Source organism: Sprattus sprattus, assembly GCF_963457725.1.
Source record: "Sprattus sprattus genome assembly, chromosome: 6".
NCBI classification, from domain to species: Eukaryota; Metazoa; Chordata; class Actinopteri; order Clupeiformes; family Clupeidae; genus Sprattus; species Sprattus sprattus.
Genome location: NC_137925.1, coordinates 8775164 through 8800163, shown reverse-complemented (window position 1 = coordinate 8800163; position 25000 = coordinate 8775164). Strand labels below are relative to the sequence as shown.

Here is a 25000-nt window from a genome sequence, read left to right as displayed (position 1 = left end):
GTCACCTGTGGACTATAGCCACCTGTAGACTAATGTTACTTGAGCAGTCCTGAACCTGTGGACTAAGGTCACCTGAGCAGTCCTGTACCTGTGGACTAATGTCACCTGAGCAGTCCTGTACCTGTGGACTAATGTCACCTGAGCAGTCCTGTACCTGTGGACTAATGTCACCTGAGCAGTCCTGTACCTGTGGACTAATGTCACCTGAGCAGTCCTGTACCTGTGGACTAATGTCACTGTGTAATATGTGGTGTAGTAAAGTCTGCTGTCTTACCAGTGCTGGTCACAGTACTGCACTGACTGTCTGGGGCTGAGACCGGCACTTCGTCAGCCTTCACACACACGGCAGCAGCCTGCAGTGGACCCAATGGCACAGAGGTACAAACATGTTTACCTGGGTGTCTAAGGACTCTCTGTCCACCTTTACACAGACAGGTGTAGGCACACAGCATTCAATAGAGAGGACATGCTTTTGGCTTCTACATGCACTATCAGTGCACTGTAGTGATCACAGTTTAGCCCCTGAGTCTGTAACATTTTAGTATGCGTTCATCAACAACGTAACATTCTAATAAAATAATGCGTTTGTGTGTGTGTGTCTTGTGTGTGGGTGTGTCAGCCTGTGAGGGTGATTTGTGAGAATGACCTACCTCAGATGTTTTTGTGGATCTTACCTTGTCTTAACTTACAATGTGTGTGTGTGAGTGTGTGTATGTGTGTGTGTGTGTGTGTGTGTGTGTGTGTATGTGTCTCACCTGGCTAAGTGTGAGTGTGGGCAGGGTCTTGTTGCCTGCGCTGGGGACGGGGAAAACCTTTTGCAGGAGGCCAGAGGTGGTGGGTAGAGGGAGCGTCTCTGCGCCGGGGGGTCGAGGCTGGGTCCCCCCACAGGTGGCGGACATGAAGACGGGGCTGTGGGTGCCGCTGCCACTGGAGCTGGACGAGGAGTGACGTCTGATGAATGCAATCTCCACTGTTGGGTCTGGCCTGCAGGGGGAGCCAGAGAGTCAAACACGCAGCTGCACTGGCTTGCCTTCTGCTATCACACAACAATTCCATAACCATCACACAACTCTCAGACAACTAATCACACATTTACCATATAACCACCACACAACTATCACACATTTACCATATAACCATCACACAACTATCACACATTTACCATATAACCGTCCCAAAACTATCACACATTTACCATATAACCATCACACAACTATCACACATTTACCATATAACCATCACACAACTCTCAGACAATCATCACACATTAACATTTACCATACAACCACCACACAACTCTCAGACAAACATCACACATTTACCATATAACCATAAATCATCAGACAATTACCACATAGTCTAAGTCTAACTAAGTCTTAAAACTAAAACACAACCATCTCATGACAACACAGCACACACTGAATTATCCTACTATCCCACACCATCACACAACAGTCTGATTTGAAAACAACTTTTGCTTTCTGGCAAATGTCTATTGTGGCTAGCTAAGACTGGAGGACTCAAACCTGTGTTTTTAGAGTATGATGGTGTTGTGACCTCTGACCTGAGTTTGGAGCGTATGATGACACTCTGACCTGAGTTTGGAGCGTATGATGACACTCTGACCTGAGTTTGGAGCGTATGATGACACTCTGACCTGAGTTTGGAGCGTATGATGATACTCTGACCTGAGTTTGGAGCGTATGATGATACTCTGACCTGAGTTTGGAGCGTATGATGATACTCTGACCTGAGTTTGGAGCGTATGATGACATTCTGACCTGAGTTTGGAGCGTATGATGACATTCTGACCTGAGTTTGGAGCGTATGATGATACTCTGACCTGAGTTTGGAGCGTATGATGATGCTTTGGGCCTCTTCATATGTGACTCCGATGCAGGACTCTTTATTGATGGAGATGAGCTGGTCCCCCGCTTTCAGACGCCCGTCCTTCGCAAGGACACACGCGCACGCACACACACACACACACACACACACACACACACGCACAAACACACACACACACACACACACAGACCCACACACACACACACACACTCTCTCACACACACACACACACACACACACACACACACCCACACCGACTTAACATTAGCTCTGAAGCCCAACATAGCAGCCAACCCCAGTTAGCTGGCTTACAAACACATGTATTTCTACTATATAAACATAGCACAAAAAGTAAGGACATTTGTGTTTGGTAGATGATTTCTTTCTTGTAGCAAAGCCTGTTTATTTCCCTTTTCAATGGTGCCGCATTTGTAAGGAACATGCATTTGGGGGATGAGCAGCAGAGCTGAGTATGTGGGTTTAGGTTATAACATAACAAAACAAAACATACCTGAAAAACACTAAAAACCTGCGAAGTACCTACAGTATGTAGTTCAATCTCCAATTAATGTAAAACACAACCAGCCTTTAAATAGTTGATGTGATTAACATACTAAATACTGTGCGGAAAGGGTGATCAGATCCATATCTGTAAAGTGTATCTGCGTCTGACTAAGTGCTGGCTGACCCCTGGTAGAATGATGGAGCTCTCCACCACAGGACAGATACAGAGATGCAGTCCTATTTGTGACCTGACCAGACTGAGACCAACAGGTAACCCAAGAGCTGAGAGCATTTTTCAGCCTCTGGCCGGTTGTGTGTTTGAATGTGCTAGCATAGTAACAGGCACCATCAGGTCCCCTAGCAACAGTCCGTACATGGGAGAGTGTTGCATCTGTCCAACTCTTCGTAACTCTGCACCTGTAACCCAATCTCCTCAGAGCTCACCTTCTGGCAGTCTCCGCCTGCCACGACGTCCTGGATGAACACCATTGGCCCCTCAGACCTGTTGGTCCCGCCCTTGATGAGGAGGCCCAAGCCAGTTCCCTTGGCAACACATATGAGCTGTATAACGCAGTCGCTGTGGAGACAGGGGATATAAATAGCAGCATGGCGATGGGTGGCAGACAATGACGAGGTGATTAGAGAGGGGTTTTTATGAATGACCCTGATCTAATCTTCCAAGGGATGTTTTTATAGGCACACTAAGCCCCTGACAAAAAACATGCAGCCACAAACCCACATTGTGGAGCTGATGCCAACGGCCCATTTGTGTGTGCGTGTGGTTTGTTTGTGTGTTTGTTTGTGTGTGTGTGTGTGTGAGAAAATCTGTGTTTGTTTGTTTGTGTGTGTGTGAAAATGTGTGTGTGTGTGTGTGTGTGAAAATGTGTGTGTGTGTGTTTGTGGTTTATTTTACTAGTAGTTTCCACATGCATAATGACAGAAGACACACAGCACAGGGTGTGGCCAGGCAGACAGTAATTACATTGATAACAGGGTCAGATTGAGTCCTGTCAGCCCTGGCCCACTCTCCCCAGCCACACAACACAGAGGGACATAATCCCAGCTAAAAACAATAACATCGACACCGACAGTCTGGGCCGACAGTCTCACTCGTACTGTATGTGTTACGCTTATCTGGAGAGGCATGGAAAGGAACAAGCAAAGCGTCATATTTGATGTGCTTCTGCTAGCTAGAGAAGCAGAGAGAGGATCATGAATCCACGTTAGGACGGTTCTGTTCCCACTATCCATGAGTGCTACTCAGTGATTCTCAGGGTTCTATAGTCTGAGGAAATTTCAGAGGATTGCGTGTGTGTGTGTGTGTGTGTTACCTGAATGTGTGTGGGGGGGGGGGGGTCTGTGGTACAGTATGGGCCGAGCAGTGTGTGAGTGAGTGTGTGTGTGTGTGTGTGTGTATGTGTGTGTGTGTGTGTGTACGTGTGCGTGCGTGTGTGTACCTTAATGCGTGGGGGGTGTCTGTGGTACAGTGTGGGCTGAGCAGTGTGTGTGTGTGTGTGTGTGTGTGTGTGCGCACGTGTGTGTACCTTAATGTGTGTGTGTGGGGGGGGGGGGGGTCCTGTGGTACGGTATGACCTGAGCAGTGTGTGAGTGTGTGTGTGTGTGTGTGTGTGTGTGTGTGTGTGTGTGTGTGTGTATACCTTAATGAGTGGGGGGATGTCTGTGGTACAGTACAGGCAGGGCTGAGCAGTAGAGGACTGGTGGAGGCAGACGAGGAGGAAGAGGAGGCTGTGTCTGTCAGTTTCCCTGGAGATGTAAACACACGCACACACACACACACACACACACACACACACACACACACACACACACACACACACACACACAGTTTACTTCTTTATTTGGATTTGATAAATAAGTACATATCATGGCAAAATCCAAATTTGGCTAAAAGGAAGTATTAAATTGCATTCAGTTTCAGTCCATATTGTGCATTACGGGTAAAGGTGACACCTGCGCTTCCAGATAAAGAGGCTACCAATTACTGCTGATGTAGAGCAGTACTTTGCGAAGTGTTTGGCCCTTTTTTTAGAGAGGCCACAGATTTGCAGGCCTCGCACACACATTCTATGCACATGACCTAAGCTACCAAAGATCAAGGCAATGACTGTACATGAGTAGCCATAGTTGGTTAGAACAGTACTTAAGGGTTGGTATTTTAACAGTTTTGACGCATAGCAGGTGTCCATGTAGGCGTCATAAGAGCAACCAATCTCAATTAATGTGATCTCTTTCTTTTCTTCATTAATTGACACAAGGTCCGGTGTATTTGCGATGTGCTTTGAGATGTGCACACACACACACACACACACACACACACACAAACACACACACACACACACACACACACATTCATTTATCACCCCAACACATAACAGCCTAACCTACCAACTACTGTATCATATTCATTATTCTGTAGCACATGGACAGACAGAATGTACAGTCATCATAACAATAAATGTATAGACACACAAAAAGAGAGAGAGAGAGAGAGAGAGAGACACACACACACACACACACACACCTGCAGAGACAGTTGGGGGAGAGGTCCTTCCACATCGGCTGCTACTAGACCCATACTTCTGCATTAGTTCTCGGAACTCCTTCCTACAATTTACAATTTACACACACACACACACACACACACACCCACACACACACACACACACACACACACGCGCACACACACACACACACACACACACACACACACACACACACACACACACACACACACACACACACACACACAAATATGTATGTTTATCCACACAGAGGAAGCACAGTAAAACACAAACACCTACATAGGGCCACTGAAGGGAGGGGTGAAACAACACACCAACACGAAGGAGTGTACACTCACACACACACACACACACACACACACACACACACACACACACACACACACACACCACACACATACATAGACTGACAAGCCTACAAACAGACCACCGGGTCTCCGGTGCTACAGCAGGCCGATAGATGGTCCTGTGGTGCTCAAGGAACTCTGGATCCACTAAATGCAAAAAACAAAGACTGGTCCAGTGGATCCCCCTTCTGGTGTGTCTGTGTCTGTGTCTGTGTCTGTGTGTCTGTGTCTGTGTCTGTGTCTGTGTCTGTGTCTGTGTCTGTGTCTGTGTCTGTGTCTGTGTCTGTGTCTGTGTCTGTGTCTGTGTCTGTGTCTGTGTCTGTGTCTGTGTCTGTGTCTGTCTGTGTGTCTATCTCTCTCTCTCTCTCTCTCTCTCTCTCTCTCTCTCTCTCTCTCTCTCTCTCTCTCTCTCTCTCTCTCTCTCTCTGTCTCTCTGTGTGTGTGTCCCTCTTCTGGTGTGTGTCTTTGTGTCTGTGTCTCTGTGTGTGTGTCTCTCTCTCTCTCTTTCTCTCTCTCTCTGTATCTGTGTCTCTCTCTCTGTGTCCCCCCCTTCTGGTGTGTGTGTGTCTGAGTCTGTGTGTGTGTGTGTGTGTGTGTGTGTGTGTGTGTGTGTGTGTGTGTGTGTGTGTGTGTGTGTGTGTGTGAGTGTGTGTATATATTCTCTCTGTGTCTGTGTGTCTCTCTGTTTGTGTGTGTGTGTCCCTTCCGGTCTGTGCTCGTCTTAGCCTATCTCTTCAGTATTTTACACTCTGATAAACATACCCCTCAGTGATAAATGATCAATCTAGCTAACTTGCTAACTTCCTTATTTTACAACCTACCCCTCAGTGATAAATGATTAATCTAGCTAACTTGCTAACTTCAGTATTTTACACTCTGATAAATATACTCCTCAATGGAAAATGATCAATCTAGCTAACTTGCTAACTTCCTTATTTTACAACCTACCCCTCAGTGATAAATGATTAATCTAGCTAACTTGCTAACTTCAGTATTTTACACTCTGATAAATATACTCCTCAATGGAAAATGATCATTGCTGTAGTGTCCAGTTAGAGCTAATTAGGCTAATGAGGCAGGGTCTTTAGTGGCAGTGGCTGCTAATGCTAGAGGGCCTATTAAATGTGACTTCTCCATTAGACCTTGAGCAGTAGATTACTGGCTGTTAATTAGATTGGGAGAGAGATGATAGTTAAGTCTTCATCCCGCTCAGACGGTCCCCAGGGACAACCTCCATGTGCTTGGAGCAGGACGGGGCAGGACATCCGGCCTCACTTAATCCCAAACAGAAACAACAAAAGACACGAGGAGAAGGGAGATTGGAGCGTGTCGATTCTGCCCCGAACCTTTGTAGAGTGGCCCATTTGGAGTGTGTGTGTGTGTGTGTGTGTGTGTGTGTGTGTGTGTGTGTGTGTGTTCAAAGCTGATCTGTGACTGTAAGATGTTATAGTCTGCAGGCTTTACACAGCATATTTAGGGCGGGAAGGGGGGAAGACGGGGGGGGGGTCACGGAGGGTGCTGCAGGATAGCAATGACAGACAGCTAACCCTAATATGTCAACACACATTCATCTGCGAGGTAGGGAAACACACGTAGACACATGCACATACACACACACACACACACGCACACACACACACACAACACACAAGAGCACACACAAGGGAACACAACAGACAGCAAAATGTCCTCCCCCATTAAATCACCCTCTCTACACTGTCCACAAAGTAAGTCTTTTTACCCCGGGCGTCTCTGGTGCTGAGATTTTGTCAAACTTTATTTAACTTTAAATGTCAGAATCTGGTTCTGTCAAGCTGCAAGTGCAAAGCAGCCCCACCAACTGACCAAACGGCACTGATCCAAATTATTCAATATACCCCCAAAGCAGACTACACCCGGGCATAATCTGGTCATGCCCAGAACACATCCCAGAATAGAAATGGGTCTAGCCTAGTTCACACTCCATGGCCCCTGGTCTGATCCACCCCACAGGTGCTGGTCCCAGACCTGCGGTGCGCGGTCTCAACTCTCCTTTGAGGAACCCTGCAGACGCTAATGGTCTTAGTGCATTAGAGCTATTCTTAGATTGATCAAACAATCAATGCACACTTCACTTCAGCAGCAGCTCAGCCAGTAACAAGCTTAGGGAAACCCTGCCATGCATCTGACCAGGAGAGGATGGGCAACATCCTGTTACTAGCTGGAGTTTTCTGCTCTATGGTACCGGAAACATCCTGTTACTAGCTGGAGTTTTCTGATCTATGGTACCGGAAACATCCTGTTCCTAGCTGGAGTTTTCTGCTCTATGGTATGGGAAACATTCTGTTCCTAGCTGGAGTTTTCTGCTCTATGGTATGGGAAACATCCTGTTACTGGCTGGAGTTTTCTGCTCTATGGTATGGGAAACATCCTGTTACTGGCTGGAGTTTTATGCTCTTTGGTGCATGAAACATCCTGTTACTAGCTTCGTTACTTCGTGAGAGAAGGACCTATACATTCAAACACTTAAATTACTGTTCTCCTCCATATAGTTTCCATATGTATTTAACTGACACCCTTGTCAAACTCAGACCCTAACTGTATCTGGACTGCCATAAGTAATGTCCTCTCCTGGTGTAATTATCTCACATACTCAATGTGTTAATCCCCAAAAGCAGACCCCAGACCCTTACTGTACCTGGACTGCCCTAGGTCATGTCCTGTACTGGTGTATTTATCTCACATACTCAATGTGTTAATCCCCAAACGCAGACCCCAGACCCTTACTGTACCTGGGTGCCATGAGCGGTCAGCAGAGACATGGAGGCTATTTAATATTCATTATGTGACATTATGTGACATTACGTGTCACCCAGACCCCTTTCCCATCATCCATACCTGGACTCGTTGTCCCGGGCAACCATCAGGGACATGTGGTTGGAGGCTGAAGCCGTACGTAGAACATCTACAGCCCTGCAGGGGGGAGAAAACCAGACAAAAGTCAATGCACCCTATGTTATACTAATACTATTACACACACACACACACACACACACACAGTGTCTGCATGTGGGTGTGTAATATATTATATTACAGACTTATATAAGAGTATATTATATTATATTAAGAAAAGCCTAACTAACAGCAAGATAAAAGCAATGAAATATTGACCAAGCCCAGAGCCAAATTTCCTAAAAACAGCTTACATAACAGGACTCAGAGAAGCACTGCTAAAAGCATCAGCATGAGTGACAATCTGAGGCAAACAGATGGGTCTTAAGCTGTTTTTGAAAGATGGTCACTGAATGGGATAATCTCACATGGTGACCATAGTAGGACCACTCCGTAGTTTTAAAGATTGTCACTGGGATAATCCCACACGGTGACCACTCGGGAGTTTTAAAAATGGTGTTATAATCCTCTGCTTCTTTGGCGGTCACAGGTTGGTACTCTCACCCTGCAGGTGGCTTATGTAATCCCTGCTTTGAATTTTCCAGACTGGTACATGTGCATGTTGGTACCATGAGGCCGACTCACCTCTCATTCGTGACTCCGACCAAGTTGTTGTTATTGACATCCAAAAGCAGGTCTCCCGACCGCAACCGCCCTGAGAGAACAGTTAGATTCTACTGTCAATGTATGTCACAGCAAATCACTTTTCTGTGTGTTTGTTTGTGCAAGTGTTTGTTTGTGTTTATTTTGTACTTGTTTGCTTATTTGAGTGTATGCGTGTTTGTTTATTTGCATGTTTGTTTGTGTTTGTTAAGTGTTTGTTTATCTGCGTGAATATGTGTTTGCCTATTTAAGCAAATGCGTGTTTGATTATTTGCATGTTTGTATTTTTTTTGTTTATCTGGGTGAATACATGTTTGCTTATTTGTTTATTATTGTTTGTTTGTTTGTTTGTTATTTGCCCTGTCTCCCTCACCATCCTGAGCAGCCACTCCTCCAGGCAGCACTCGCTTGATGAAGATGCCAAACTCCTCTCTACTCTCCTGTCTGTAGCCACCAATGATCTTCACCCCTGAGAGGAGGAGAAAGAGCCTCCATCAGAACTGACACTGCTAGGCACAGGGGCACCGACGACAGGAGAGGAGAGGAGAGGAGAGGAGAGGAGAGGAGAGGAGGAGGACGAGGATGAGGACGAGGACGAGGACGAGGACGAGGACGAGGACGAGGACGAGGACGAGGACGAGGAAGAGTATGAGGAGAGGAGAGGAGAGGAGAGGAGAGGAGAGGAGAGGAGAGGAGAGCAGAGGAGAGGAGAGGAGAGAAGAGGAGAGGAGAGGAGAGGAAAGGAAAGGAAAGGAAAGGAAAGGAAAGGAGAGAGATGAGAGGACGAGGAGAGAAGAGGAGAGAAGAGGGGAAGGAAGGAGAGGAGATGAGAGGAAAGGAGAGGAGAGGAGAGACTGAAAGACTTCACACTGGTTATGAGATCGCTAATCCAGACATAGGCAGCTCTCACTCTCATGAACACATATGGTACCTGGCTCCACACCACACATAAATACTGTACATTAGCTACAGTATCTGCTGATTTCAAAACCTCAAAGAACTCATAACAGTTAATAACTTTTTATGAATACTACAATTAGGGGTGCTAATAGAACATTGCACATGGGGCATGGAGTTTGGTTATTTATACAGTATAAGCTAGCAGTTTGGCAACAGCCTTTTTCAGGTGTAGACTACCTCCATTCAAAGTTAACATGTGTATGACGAGTCTCTACGTCTCACCCAGTCCTCGTCTGCAGTCGGAGAAGTCCAGCCTCTGTACAGTACGATTGGACCCATGGGGACCCATGATGGTCCTGTAACAGGGACACGGAGACACACTCAGGGACACAGAGACACGCCCGGTGACACAGCAGCAGGAGACAGCAGCGGTCGCAGACACAGGAAACAAACACTGATACTCCAGTAGTATCCATACGTTGTCCACAACACTATTGAAACGGAATGATACTCCTAGTTTATCAGATACGATGGAGAGAGATATCAGTAGTCCCTAACCCTGGGTAACTCCCAGCAACTCTCCCAGTGTTGGTCTGTAGACCATCCCAAACACGGGTGGGCCTTATATAGTCGGAGGAGAGAGGGATCAGTGGTCCCTGTGCCAAACAGAGTGAAACTCAGTGGTACTCTAGTACCCAATCACCTACCCCGCCAAAGGGAGCCGTGACTCTAGTACCCAATCACCTACCCCGTTGCAGGGAAGCCTATTATACGACCCTCCCTGAAGGGGGCCAGGATTAGTGACGCACGATTATTTCAACAGTTTGGCACGGGGGCATTTCACTGTAAGCAGAAGTCCCAGTTCAGGAGACGGTTAAGGAGCTTCACCACTGGAGACTGGTTAACGAGCTTCACCACTGGAGACTGGTTAACGAGCTTCACCACTGGAGACTGGTTAACGAGCTTCACCACTGGAGACTGGTTAACGAGCTTCCCCACTGGAGACTGGTTAACGAGCTTCACCACTGGAGACTGGTTAACGAGCTTCACCACTGGAGACTGGTTAACGAGCTTCACCACTGGTATTAATGGGATTGCCTGGCAGGCCAGGCTTCTCTTCCACAACATGATCAGTGACAGTCGAGGCTTCTCTAGGGGATAGAGATAGTCAAGGTTGGCTAGGCTGGACTGGGGTCACACTGGCACCACCCCTGTGTACAGGTACAGACCAGACAGTAGTGGGCAGTGGTAAGGCAGGAAAATATGAGTTTAAATCTACACTGACATGACAAAGGTCTATCATACAGTTTTACAAAACACAAAACAATTTGTCATTCTATTATTTCATTGGACGTCAGTAAATGGGGGAGGGAGGCAGTTTCAGCTGAATCCTCCCTTAATTTGTAACTGTGTAAGGGAGTGTGATGGATACTGAATCTCCTTTCAGTAATTGTTCAGAACTGATGCCGCATTTAAAAGGCTCCTGGCGAGAAGAAGATAACTCTTAACTACATTACCCAGAATCCATTACAGCTTATGTACTCAACATCAGGCCCCTTAAGAACTGAGAGGGTACAGACCCTGACAGATAACACACACACACACACACACACACACACACACACACACACACACACACACACAGACACACACACTCAGACACACACACACAGACACACGCGCGCGCGCGCACACACACACACACACACACACACACACACACACACACACACACACACACCCACACACACACACACACACACACACACACACACACACACACACACACACATACACACATACACACATACACACATCCATTCTCCCTTCTATGAGTTTATCTTAATAGAAATCCCTTACACCTTCTGACATATTCTAAACATAAGTGCCGAATAACAATGTTCCCTGATGGTGTGTTGAGAAAGTTTATGCTAACCCATATAACTACAGACAGTTATATGGTTGTTTCTTAAATATTAGTTTACTGTTATTAGATATTTTACTTTCATTAATTATCGTTCTAATTTACTTATAACTTAATGGATATGCCAGCTTGTTGAAAAGAATTAATAATAATTGCTTTTACGATGTGCACAAGTGACAAGTAGATGATGTGAAGGTTGAACAAATCATTTTGGAAATGTTCATTCTGATCATTCTGATCATTCTGACGTTGCCTGAGCACTTATATCCTGTTCATGTGTCCGCCCAGTGGTGAGGTGAGGTGAGGTGTTATCTGGTTCACGAGAGGTGGCAGACAATGATGTAGACGCACAGGTCACATCCTCGACTCTTAGGAAGACTATAAACCTATTTGGCAGACCTCTTTTCCAAAGAACAGCCCACTCTCATACATATAGCCAAACGCACCGCGACACGGAGGGGATGACAGAGAAACAGAGTAGGAGATGGAGCGGGTGTTACACAGACAGACAAACAGAGAGAAAGGGGGGAGAGAGAGAGAGAGAGAGAGAGAGAGAGAGAGAGAGAGAGAGAGAGAAAAGGACAGAGAAAGAGAAAATGAGAGAGAGAGGAAAAAAGGAGAGAGACAGAGAGAGAGATTGTATTTGTAACATTATGACTGTATTCTGATCAGCCATTCCATGCATCCTTCCATCTATTTTTAAAATATGTTTTCTCAAATTAACACACACAAAAAGAATATATTTGTAGAACTGTGCTCTGTAGTATAAGTGCCTATTCATGAAACTCTCCAGGTGACATGGTCGGAAATGATTGTGCGTATGTGGAGGTAGAGCCCCTAAGCAGACCACTTGAGAGATCCATAGAATATAATTCTATTGTAATGAACAAACTGCATTACTCTAATTACCAATAGGCTACTGTCTGACTGTCTAACCGCACCCTCTCCATATCAAGAGATTATGTGCGACTCGATTAAGTATCTGAAAAGGCATCCCCACTCAGAAACACACCACTGAATGACCCTTTCTCTGCCTTAACCTGGTCAAGAACCCCACAACACAACATATGACACTGCAAATCTTCCCTTAAACAGCTGTGCCTTCAGGCGTTCGCCCAAAGAGGGACAGCCAGTGAAAGTAAAATAAACTTAATGAGAGGCGAAGGAGTGCTTTTACTTTAGTCTTGGAAATAGTAATTCACCTTGAGCACTGTCAGGCATGTCTTGCAATATCCCCATTCATACAAATGCAGAAAGAAATGCGTTAGACAGTGAAAAGACTAAAGAGCATAGCAGGTGCGGGAGTATTTACAGTAGAAAAGAGATGCACGTACCAGTACAGCAGCGATAAGCCGTCAGAGTCTGCATCTGACTTGGGGTAAAAATCTGACTGGGGCAAAAATGACATGTCAGACTGATAAAAATGAGTAAGTATTAAAACCGCGACCGCGTCATTGGACTGCGAAAAATGATCGACGGTTCAAACCGGGTCGCGTAGACTGAGCGCTGCGCAGACAATGTCAGACAAACACGCTCCTACCTTTCTACTTAATCTTCGCTGAAACCCCGTGGTCATGTGACCACCTCACCTCTAGCTGACGGAGCACGCTTATACCGGCACTGTTGTCGCATGTTCATAACAACCTCACGTACCTACAAGAAAGACTGCATCCTGTTATGTTCAGGTAATGCGCCTAAAGTAAACACAGAACTCTTTCAAACTGTATATCTCTCAATTAGTATGAAGTCGAATGTCTGATCGAGTTTTAAAACTACAATAGGCTTTAGAGTCATTTCACTTCATTAATTAAGCCCATTGATCCATTAACGTCATTATGCTTCCCATTGAACACCATAACAAAGGCGTTCACAAATATCACAGCAGGGAAATCATTTTTGTGTGCATTTTGTTGCCATTGCCACGGGGTCTTTAAACGGGTATTTCCCTATAAAAGACAAAGAAGTAAGGCCATGTAACTTTAATTAACCCCCGCTTTCTTTAACATTGAGATAAGCAAATCGCAAATTAAAAGAACAATCTAGACACTTGATGGATTGCAACAGAACTGCAAGATTATTTTCGTCTTCGAAATAACAACAACTCAATGAATGAAAATGCACACCTTTAACTGTGTATCCATTACATTTACACTTTATACTAAATACGTGGCATAATAACTTTTATATAGATAGATAAACAACTCTTATAATAGATATAAATACAGTAAATAGTATTACATGAAATAACTATCGTTGGGGGAACTAATGTCACCCGTCTCCGTTTCCCACGGATGATATACCCAGGAGGACCTTCCATAAGGTTGTTTTGTAAGGGTTTACAGAAGGGTGTTGGGTAAGGTAAGTCAGTTAACTTCCAATTTAATATATACAAAGTATATATGTAGTGATTGTTTAAAACAACGGAGTAGTATTCAGTGTTGTTACCCCTAGATCATTTCAAATCGCGCTTATGTTCCCTGAGAGTCACTAAATTTACATTTGCCAATATTATCTGGCAGCTTCTTTACTAACTAACAGGACTAATGGTCGTTAGATGTTCTAGGACTGAAGTACGTCTGATCAGGTTCTGCTATTCTGTTCATTGAGCTACCGAATATGTGTAAGAACACTAATAGATAAATGGCTAAGTGCAAATACTTAGCTAGTCAGACGTTATCTAACTTGATTGCTGCAAGCAGGCTCGCTGCAGATATTGAGGTCTTGAGTGGTATGGTTATGTTTTGATTTGCTAGATAGTTAACTTACTCAAGCTGCTGCAGAGACCGTCATTATCTGAGTGATAAACTGAGAATGCTGTATCCACTTTTTACTCGGAGCTAGCGTTACATGCGGAAACACAACACTTTGACTTGACTTGAAACACAACAGTAGCAAAAGTAATTTCATAATTAGCGTCACTGATGTATTTCAAACGTATCGCAGGTTATTCTAGACGGTGTATGTGGCTGACTTGAATCATTGTGTTGACATCATCCCTTTGAGAAGGTTCATGGAGCTAGTCTTTGTCGCCAAAGATGCAGGGGTGCCAGATACACTGAGTGACTTCAGTAACTTGAATATTTTCCCCCTCCAGACTTCAGATAGAGACCGGAAACTGGTTTCCTTGTGAATATAACCAGCAAAAGCCACAACATTCTTGGTGTGATTGGATTCATTTGACTTACCATTTAACTTGATGTACTCTATGATTAATAATTGCTGAAACAGTGCTATGTCATGACCATGAACGGTGCGATATCCCACTGGTTTTGAGAAACCACCAGTGGACGTATTCATTTTAAAGCAACCCATCCTCTCATGTTATTTCAGGTGAGTGAGCAAACCCTTCCCATTGGAGTGCTCTGCGTGATCCCCAGACAGTTATGCTGCTGCCGGTGATCCTGCGGGAGTGCTGTTCCAAGCACGGCCTGCAGGTGGCGACCAGCGCCCGCTCCTGCATCAGGACCCTCAGCTGGAGAGAGCTGCACTCAATCCCGGGGTCCTCTCTCCTCCGCAGGGAGGGCAGCAGGCCGCTGCACTCGTTCAAGGAAGCGTTCCTGCTGCGTCGGGCGCCGCCGCGTCTGCACCTCCAGAGCAGGGGCGCCAAGACCAGGAAGAGCCACAAACAGGCGCAGGAGGAAGAGTGGAGGCAGCGGAACAAGACAGCGCTGACCTATATCGCTGCTGCAGGCGTGGGCATGATTGGCATGTCCTACGCCGCCGTGCCACTCTACCGCCTCTACTGCCAGGTGAGGGACTCTATTACCTGCTGTCATTCACTCTGCCTCTTTACGGAGGATCCTATACTCAATGCAGGAGCTACACAATAGGCCAGCTGTTTAAAGGGCTGTTTTAGAGCTGTTTTATTATTAGCCCTAAGTTCTCCTGTTAGCAGTCTTAAACTCTAGATAGTGATTATAGTGATATAGTATAGATAGTAATAGTATAGCATTGATAGTAATTGTGGCAGAACATCTTTGTCAGACAGATGGGGAGTTGGTAGGGGGGGGGGGGGGGGGTGCTCAGGTGTGCTGTCAGCTGTTCTGGTAGCTGTTCTGGTTAAGCTTCAGAGGCTTTAAGGTGCCGGGAGCAAATTATGCTGTTTTTACCTGACATGTTAATCGGATACGAATGAAAGGGAGGGGGAGAGGGGGAGAGGGGGGGAGGGGAGGGGAGAGGGGGACAGAGGTGGACAGAGGTGGCGGGAGAAAGAGGGAGGGAAAGCCACCCATTCAAGCCTTACCTGGCAGGGTTACTGTGCGCATTACTTAGGTATAACCATGTATAGGCTGCGCCCTAGTATTAACCGCAGGGATGCAGGACGTTTACCAAATTAATGTTGTAACTTGGCCTCTGGGCAGTGTTTGCATGAGAGACCATCTGTGTCATTGAGAGACCACCTGTGTCATTGAAAGACCACCTGTGTCATTGAGAGACCGCCTGTGTCATTGAGAGACCACCTGTGTCATTGAGAGACCACCTGTGTCATTGAAAGACCACCTGTGTCATTGAGAGACCGCCTGTGTCATATCTGTTTTTCCCTTCCTACCGCCTGTCTGTGGATATCAAACTCAGTGATCGTTCCTACCGCCTGTCCGTGGATATCAAACTCAGTGATCGTTCCTACTGCCTGTCCGTGGATACCAAACTCAGTGTTCTCCACGATGTGACCGTGTATCCACCTGCTGCCACCAGTGAAATAACAGTATTTTCTCATGGGCCTGTGGATTTATACAATATATTATATATACAATAATCGCAATATAAAGAGTTCCGTCAGAAAGACACATCTAGATGCCTCTCATTAATTGGCTGTTGTTAAGTCAGAAAGACACATCTAGATGCTCCTCATTGATTGGTTGTTGTTTCGTCAGAAAGACACATCTAGATGCTTCTCATTAATTGGCTGTTGTTAAGTCAGAAAGACAAATCTAAATGCTCCTCCTTGATTGGCTGTTGTTGTATCAAAAAGACAAATGTAGATGCTCCTCCTTGATTGGCTGTTGTTATATCAAAAAGACATATGTAGAAGCTCCTCCTTGATTGGTTGTCTCCTGACCTGCAGGCGACGGGACTGGGTGGCACTGCGGTGGCAGGTCACGACACAGAGCAGGTGGCCAACATGACGCCCATCAAGGAGCGGGTCATCAAAATTACCTTCAACGCAGATACGCACGCCAGCATGCAGTGGAACTTCCGACCGCAACAGACAGAGATTTATGTAAGTAGGCTGCAGAGCACGACCACAAACCAACACACTCTTTATGTTCCACACCAACACTCTCTTAACCCACTCTTCCACAACAACACTCTCTTAACCCACTCTTCCACAACAACACTCCCTTAACCCACTCTTCGTGTTCCACACCAACACTCTTAACACACTCTCCATGTTCCACACCAACACTCTCAACACACTCTTCATGTTCCACACCAACACTCTCTTAACACACTCTTCCACAACAACACTCTCTTAACCCACTCTTCCACAACAACACTCCCTTAACCCACTCTTCGTGTTCCACACCAACACTCTTAACACACTCTCCATGTTCCACACCAACACTCTTAACACACTCTTCATGTTCCACACCAACACTCTCTTGACACACTCTTTATGTTCCAAACATCAGATGCGCTCAGAGATCTCGTAATTAAAGAAAGATTTTTTTTAATACACTAGTCATTTGATTGAAACTTGCATCCAAATGATGAAGTCAAAATATAACAAGGTCAAAAAGAAAATCAAAAACACATTGCTTACCTTCTTTTGTCTAAAAACATGACCCGGGAGCAAACATGAGGATTTGTCAACTTTTTTATCAAAAACATCATATCAGAATGCATAGAAATCTTTCTCTGGAGTTTTTTGTGACTCACTACACTGTGTGTGTGTGTGCGTGTGTGTGGGTGTGCGTTATTTTTACCCATAATTCAGGTGGTGCCTGGAGAGACTGCTCTGGCCTTCTATCGAGCGTTTAACCCCACAGACAAGCCTGTTATTGGAATCTCTACCTACAATGTGGTGCCCTTCGATGCTGGACAGTACTTCAACAAAATACAGGTACAGTACTTCAACTAAATACAAATACAGTACTTCAACTAAATACAAATACAGTACTTCAACTAAATACAAATACAGTACTTCAACAAAATACAGTACTTCAACTAAATACAAATACAGTACTTCAACTAAATACAAATACAGTACTTCAACTAAATACAAATACAGTACTTCAACAAAATACAGTACTTCAACAAAATACAGTACTTCAACAAAATACAAATACAGTACTTCAACTAAATACAAATACAGTACTTCAACTAAATACAAATACAGTACTTCAACAAAATACAGTACTTCAACTAAATACAAATACAGTACTTCAACTAAATACAAATACAGTACTTCAACAAAATACAGTACTTCAACTAAATACAAATACAGTACTTCAACTAAATACAAATACAGTACTTCAACTAAATACAAATACAGTACTTCAACTAAATACAAATACAGTACTTCAAACGGGTACACTACTTCATTACCACACAGGTGCACTACTTCCGATAGTGATCCAATAGTGATCCAGTAGTATGATCCAATCTTGACCTGGCCCTATTCTGGCCCAGATCTCAGTGCTCCAGAGTGAGCGTCTCTTTACTTATCTTGTGTGTGCGTGTGCGTGTGCGTGTGCGTGTGCGTGTGCGTGTGTGTGTGTGTGTGTGTGTGTGATTTAGAATCCATTGCTCATATTGTCAATGGCTGTAATAAGTACAAAGGACTTTATACTGCACGCCACGACCGCATTGTCGACCTCATTGCTAGTACTGTTAAGGGAGTATTCCCCCCAAATGTGTCATTGTACAAACACTCCCGTATAATACTGGATTGGTTTGGCAGCTCTGATGATGTGTTCTGCAACATCCCTAACACCCCTGATGTCTTTTTTTTGGACAAGGTTAAAAGGGAGGTAATAATCCTGGAGGTAACCTGTGTCTATGACCTCTACATGGACATAGCCTTCCTTGACAAACTGACCAAATACCAGCCCATTGTTGCTAAGATAAGAGACCTAGGCTATACAAGTAAGCTGGTAGTATTGATATTTGGAAGTCTGGGGCATGTCCATAAGCTTTCGGTCAGTGGGCTACGACTGGCAGGACTTAGTAAGAGACAGTCCAAACAACTAGTCAAGTTCTGCTCTGTATCAGCTGTTATAGGTAGTCTTGCTGTTTGGCGTAGGAGATGTTTCTTGTACCCATGAGTCACTAAGCTGTATTCAACCTCTGAGAAATGTTTGAATCCTTTCTGTAAGAATATGATTAGTGGATTCAAATAAATAATTAAAATGTGTGTCTCTCGCGCAGTGCTTCTGTTTTGAGGAGCAGCGTCTGAACCCTAAAGAGGAGGTGGACATGCCCGTGTTCTTCTACATCGACCCGGAGTTCGACCAGGACCCCCGCATGGCGCGCGTGGACACCATCACGCTCTCCTACACCTTCTTCGAGGCCAAGGAGGGGATGGCGCTCCCCGTGCCGGGGTACAGCTAAAGAACCCCTCCTGTCAATCACAGACCCTTCATGCTGTATTTAATACGAGCAGGAGAAGGAGAGACAACGCTTCTAATTACTGAGGAGATGATGCGACTGCCTGGTCCACACAATGAAATTCTTGATGCAATGCTGCCCTCTGGTGGCCTCCTTGTGTTTCACTCATGGTGACCAGTTTGACTGGGTGCTCTCGTGCTTGAGGAATGTGTGTTCTCCCTCATAAGGGAGTGAATAAAGTGATTTCAGCTGAGTGCTTGTACTACCTCAGAGCTCAGGCTTCTCTGAGGCAGTGTCATGGTCAACGTGTTTGTGCGTGAGAAAGGGAAACACAAATGCCTGTGGAGATCAGATGGCTGATATGCAAAAGGAGACATTATTGGTGTAATGTAGCTTGTTCTAATTTCAATCCTTACACCATCATTTATCATTTTCAGTTCATCCACTGTAGATACATAAAAGAGTATTATTAAATGATGTAATAGGTGTGTAGTAACATCAGATTAAGGTAATTGTACAACAGAATCAGCTGAGTGAATACGAAAATAAATGGATACAAAATGCCTGTCTGAGTAAGGGTATATATTATTATGCATGTGTTCATTTACCTTGAAAAAAATAAACGGCTGCTTTGTGCAAGTTGACGCATTGATTCATCAGTGGCACAGGGAGAGGAAAAACATGATTTTGTATAATCGTCCGCTAGAGGTCAGACGTCTCCTTGAAGCTAGCATAATTGTAGCAAAGTCACGGAAACGGTGGACCATTTTAAAATAATTGTTAGGTAAATATGCTCTCTATCTGAAATCAGCGTACGTGCTAAGAGAGGCTTCTCTGTTTTCTCAGCGCTTGGTGTTGGTGTGACATGCCGTTACTGAATTATGTGTCTGCTGTCTTCTATTGGGCAATTACGCAACCGCTCAGTTCGAGCCAGCTTATGCTGCAGTTTATGTAACCCTTGGCTGATCTCAACAGAATTAAACAACACTTCCGCAGTGAGACAACATCTCTCCATCTCTAAACACTCTTAGGCGCTCTGCAACTCGGGTAGAAGTGGCACACGGACGAGTTGTTCTGCCAGGGGACTGAGAGTCGAAACAAAGGGAAGAACATGGCTGCAAAATTGTATGAAAGGCAACTATAAAAACGATGTATTATACGCAAAGGAATGAAAGGCAACTATAAAAAAAACTATGTATAATACGCAAAGGTGAATGAACCAAGCGTTCTGTGGCCCTTGTGTTTACGCTCTACGTCATTTTAGGTAAAATAACAGAGCCTAGGTGTTGAGCACTTCTTTATAGTGATAATATTAGTTTAAAGTTGAAGTTTAATTATGTGGAATGTTGTTTTCTTTTCCCACATGGGGACATAATTAGCCGTCAAATTCACGATGAGGTATCCGAAGACCGTTTGCACATTCGCACTCATCTGAAGACTATGGAATGAAAATCATTGCACATTCCTAGACTGCACAACACTACGTCATCCCTCTGAAAACAACAACAAACCAGACCACGTTGCTTTCAGTCAAGATCCGCAAAGCGTGCAGCTCCGCACTGACCTAAAGTCAGTATAACTCTCCCTGACGTTTACCAAATTTACCGCTGAGCAGAAGAGGGGCCGTTCTGCGGTCAGCACGACGAGTTGTCGGCGAGCTGTCAGTTCGGTAAACCACACCTTCCCTTGGTCTTTACCGAATGGCCGTGCGCGGCTTGCAGACGGACATCCCTAGCGGCGATTAGCGAGACCGAACTGCCCTAGCAACTCCGCGAGGAGCCAACCAGCGCGCCCGGGGACGGACGGATCCACGAGGCAGGTGGGGTGTGGGTGGTGAAGGAGTTGCCGAGAAGAGCGGAATCGCAGGTCTCTATCGAAAGGAACAGCGCAACTCGCGCAAAATCATAACAAATGCATTGGTGGGCGCGCTGGAATTTAGGGAAGGCTTCGGTGCGTAATTGCGCCTTTCTGCTCGAGGAGCCGTGATATTCCATGTCTTTTCGAGGCGTGACTACGAGCAAGCTCTGTTCCTGGAATCCGCACAGCGCCATAAAGAGGCTGTCATCTGAGCTCTTGGAAAGACAACAAAGTGAGTATTCTAATCTCATGTGATGACATAGATCTGTTCTGAAAGATGCACAGTTGACTCTTCGTGCTGCCTTCAGCTAATTCAGTGGGCATCGACATCGCTCCTCAACTTCAAATTGGCAACCTCGTCTTTGTGTCACCGACTTTCGTAAGGCACATCCATGCTCCTCCTCAGATGAAGTAGAATCATTTGTCTCTTGTTTACCGGGCGTCGTGATCGATAACATCATGACAGCTCTGATTGTGAGGACTGTGCCGCAGACTTAGCAAAGAGCTGGGGTCGGACTTCAGAGAAGGGAGCTTCGGGGGAGCTTCAGAATGGGACATCGCAGCGAAGCTTCTCTCAGGATGAACCACCGATCAAGCCCGGCTAAGGCCTACGACTTTCTGCTCAAATTCCTGCTGGTCGGAGACAGCGATGTGGGGAAGGGAGAGATCTTGGCCAGCCTTCAAGATGGAGCAAGAGAGTCTCCGTACGGATATAACATGGGTGAGTCATCTCCGTCCACATGTATTACATTCTGGTTTAATATCATGCTAAGCTTTGGAATAATGGTGGGGTTCCTCATCCAATTTGAATCAATACAGCAACAAGTTCCAGCTGGTTGAAAAGCAAGTAGTGCCCGACTGCCAATTAACCAACTTTTGTGTTTGGTTGTTTCTCAAACCATCACACAACAACGGGACGATTTCACGGGGTTTGATCTCTTTATGTAACGCACCTGCATGTAATCTGGCACAGGGGATTTGCTGTGAAGCGCTTTACTCTGCGATATACTGCCCGCCTCAGTCATCGGATTCCATGGTACCTACCTATATGACAGGTGGCAAAGAAGGGAAGTTATAGAATGCTATTTGTTGACTTTTCTGGAAATTAAATTAAATAAATCGGTGGATTGGTGGCACCCAACGCTCTCTGACATTCATGACCAACGCTTTGCTTTTATATGAAAGCCTACATCATAAATGAGCTATGGTGACATGTATCCAAATAGGTGAACAAATACGAAACAACTATGAAAGAGTATTTTATTGGTTACAGTGTACCCTATTTTCAGTGTAATCTAGTTACACAGAGTATTTTATTGGTTTATACTAACCAGTTTCAATGTCCTATAGTAACAGAGTATTTTATTGGTTCATACCAACCAGTTTCAATGTCCTATAGTAACAGAGTATTTTATTGGTTTATACCAACCAGTTTTAGTGTATCTAGCAGCAGAGTATTTTATTGGTTTATACCAACCAGTTCCAGTGTACTCTAGTAACAGAGAGTGTTACACCTGTTTGTAATAATCTGAGTAGTGACTCTGCCCTCATCTATACCTGACAGCGTCCTGATTGGAATCAAATCTGGCCCTGCTCCTGCTCCGACCCTGATCTAGTCTTGATGGTCCTCATTAGCCCTGATCTAGTCCTGATGGTCCTCAGTAGCCCTGATCTAGTCCTGATGGTCCTCAGTAGCCCTGATCTAGTCTTGATGGTCCTCATTAGCCCTGATCTAGTCCTGATGGTCCTCAGTAGCCCTGATCTAGTCCTGATGGTCCTCACTAGCCCTGATCTAGTCTTGATGGTCCTCATTAGCCCTGATCTAGTCCTGATGGTCCTCAGTAGCCCTGATCTAGTCCTGATGGTCCTCAGTAGCCCTGATCTAGTCCTGATGGTCCTCAGTAGCCCTGATCTAGCCTGAACCTGGCCCTGACGTGGCCCTCACCTGGCCCTGATGTAGCCCTGACGTGGCCCTCACCTGGCCCTGACGTGGCCCTGACGTGGCCTCTTACCTGGCCCTCACCTGGCCCTCACCTGGCCCTGACGTGGCCCTGACGTGGCCCCTTACCTGGCCCTTACCTGGCCCTGACGTGGCCTTGCCCTTATCCGAGACATATCTGATGTGAACCCGCTGGCCAGATGGCCTTCTCATGATGCCCTCCCTCCTCCCAGAAACCCAACACACATGACATGAGCTTACTGGATCGAGGCCAGCAGCTGGACACATCTGTCCCAGAATCATATCTGATATCTGGTACGCTTTTAGATGGGCCCCTCAATCACTGTAGAAATCATTTACTCTGAAAGCACTTAAGTACCACTTCTGGTTTGTCCCTATCTGACCTCAGCGATCTGCGTTCAGTGCACCGTATCCCTGTATCACCTCAGTGTTCTGTATCCGGTGTGAAGTGTGCAGAACATAATATCTCCGTTGTGCTCTGTGTCCGGTGTCAAGTGTGCAGAACATCATATCTCCGCTGTGCTCTGTACCAGAGTCTTGAGTGAAACCAGTCTCTCTTCCTGGGGCAGAAGTCTCTATTCCTGGGGCAGAAGTCTCTCTTCCTGCTGCAGCATGAACTACCTGGGGCAGTAGTCTCTCTTCCTGGGGCAGTAGTCTTTCTTCCTGCTGCAGCATGAACTACCTGGGGCAGTAGTCTCTCTTCCTGGGGCAGTAGTCTTTCTTCCTGCTGCAGCATGAACTACCTGGGGCAGTAGTTTCTCTTCCTGGGGCAGTAGTCTCTCTTCCAGACCTACCTGGGGCAGTAGTCTCTTTTCCTGCTGCAGGTTACCCACGATGCATTTGCTACCACATAGAACCAACACTAAAAGTGGCTGAACCCCTTCTTGCCGGATTGAACATTTTACACGTGAGCTGATTAACCCCGTTACATTATGTATGAGGTGAATCACTGTTGAACTGTGTGTGTGAGGTGGTTGCATGTGTATGACATGTGGATAGGTGTGTGTGTGTTTGTGTGTGTTTGTGACTTGTTTGTGCGTGTTGTTTCTCAGTTCCTAATCCTTGCTATTTCCTGTAGTGTGTGTGTGTGTGTGTGTGTTTGTGTGATTCTTTTGAGTGTGTGTGATTATTTTGTGTGTGTTGCCTCTCAGCTCCTAATCCCTCTCTTCAGCCATGTCTCATTCTCACCTCTCCTAAAAAGGAGTTCAGCTCAGACCCACTCTGATCCAGAGCTGATGTTATTGGCTCTACATAAGGGAGTCAATATCGCATGTGTTTGGAAATGCCATCAATTGAGGCAGGAAAACAAGACTGAAGAAAAGTTCCAATGCAGAAAACAAGGTTTCCTAACAACCAGGACATTCCCAGCTGTTCCAGTAAAGTTCTATAAATAGATACATGTGTTCACCTCCTATCAGTAGAGGTTGATGGTGCATGATCCCCGATGCTAAAACATTTAGTAGTTGACCAGTGAGCAGAGGTGAGCAGTGAGCAGGGGGGAGCAGTGAGCAGTGAGCAGGGGTGAGCAGTGAGCAGGGGTGAGCAGTGAGCAGGGGGGAGCAGTGAGCAGGGGGAGCAGTGAGCAGGGGGGAGCAGTGAGCAGTGAGCAGGGGGGAGCAGTGAGCAGTGAGCAGGGGTGAGCAGTGAGCAGTGAGCAGTGAGCAGGGGGGAGCAGTGAGCAGTGAGCAGGGGTGAGCAGGGAGCAGGGGGAGCAGTGAGCAGGGGGGAGCAGTGAGCAGGGGTGAGCAGGGGGGAGCAGTGAGCAGTGAGCAGGGGGGAGCAGTGAGCAGTGAGCAGGGGGGAGCAGTGAGCAGGGGGGAGCAGTGAGCAGGGGGGAGCAGTGAGCAGTGAGCAGGGGTGAGCAGTGAGCAGGGGGGAGCAGTGAGCAGTGAGCAGTGAGCGGTGAGCAGTGAGCAGTGAGCGGTGAGCAGTGAGCAGTGAGCAGGGGGGAGCAGGGGTGAGCAGTGAGCAGGGGGGAGCAGTGAGCAGGGGGAGCAGTGAGCAGGGGGAGCAGTGAGCAGGGGGGAGCAGT

At 45.9% G+C, this 25000-nt stretch overlaps 3 protein-coding genes across 4 annotated transcripts in view; 2 read left to right on the top strand and 1 right to left on the bottom strand.

Annotated features, from left to right (window-relative positions):
- The window catches only part of stxbp4 (syntaxin binding protein 4), a gene marked incomplete at both ends in the record, with an annotated part of 62663 nt that extends 49655 nt beyond the window's left edge, over positions 1-13008 (bottom strand). The window contains 11 exon segments of the mRNA XM_080840793.1: positions 275-353; positions 756-984; positions 1844-1950; positions 2797-2929; positions 4011-4116; positions 4895-4977; positions 8120-8194; positions 8759-8828; positions 9150-9245; positions 9959-10032; positions 12935-13008. Coding sequence (XP_080696919.1) covers positions 275-353; positions 756-984; positions 1844-1950; positions 2797-2929; positions 4011-4116; positions 4895-4977; positions 8120-8194; positions 8759-8828; positions 9150-9245; positions 9959-10032; positions 12935-13008 — 1126 coding nt within the window.
- Positions 13009-13910: 902 nt separating this feature from the next.
- cox11 (cytochrome c oxidase assembly homolog 11 (yeast)) lies at positions 13911-19684 on the top strand. The gene is made up of 5 exons (XM_080840359.1): positions 13911-13958; positions 14931-15349; positions 16666-16821; positions 17539-17664; positions 18972-19684. Exons 2-5 carry the CDS (start codon positions 14984-14986, stop codon positions 19152-19154), a joined length of 831 nt encoding a protein of 276 aa, XP_080696485.1. The 5' UTR covers positions 13911-13958; positions 14931-14983; the 3' UTR covers positions 19155-19684.
- A 1319-nt stretch (positions 19685-21003) lies between these two features.
- The window catches only part of rab40b (RAB40B, member RAS oncogene family), a 13790-nt gene continuing 9793 nt past the window's right edge, over positions 21004-25000 (top strand). Inside the window, exons 1-2 of one of the 2 annotated variants that reach the window (XM_080840565.1) lie at positions 21004-21240; positions 21317-21729. In XM_080840565.1, the coding sequence (XP_080696691.1) occupies positions 21558-21729 (172 nt within the window). In that variant the 5' untranslated portion in view covers positions 21004-21240; positions 21317-21557. Of the gene's footprint in view, positions 21730-25000 lie in introns of both variants that reach the window. The other variant, XM_080840564.1, reaches the window with a different exon arrangement.

Excerpts from the sequence above, each read along its gene's own strand:
- cox11 (XM_080840359.1), top strand. The coding sequence starts at position 14,984 with ATGCTGCTGCCGGTGATCCTGCGGGAGTGCTGTTCCAAGCACGGCCTG. Across the intron at positions 16,822-17,538 it reads CGCAACAGACAGAGATTTAT|GTGGTGCCTGGAGAGACTGC; the intron begins GTAAGTAGGCTG and ends CCCATAATTCAG. Across the intron at positions 17,665-18,971 it reads AGTACTTCAACAAAATACAG|TGCTTCTGTTTTGAGGAGCA; the intron begins GTACAGTACTTC and ends TCTCTCGCGCAG.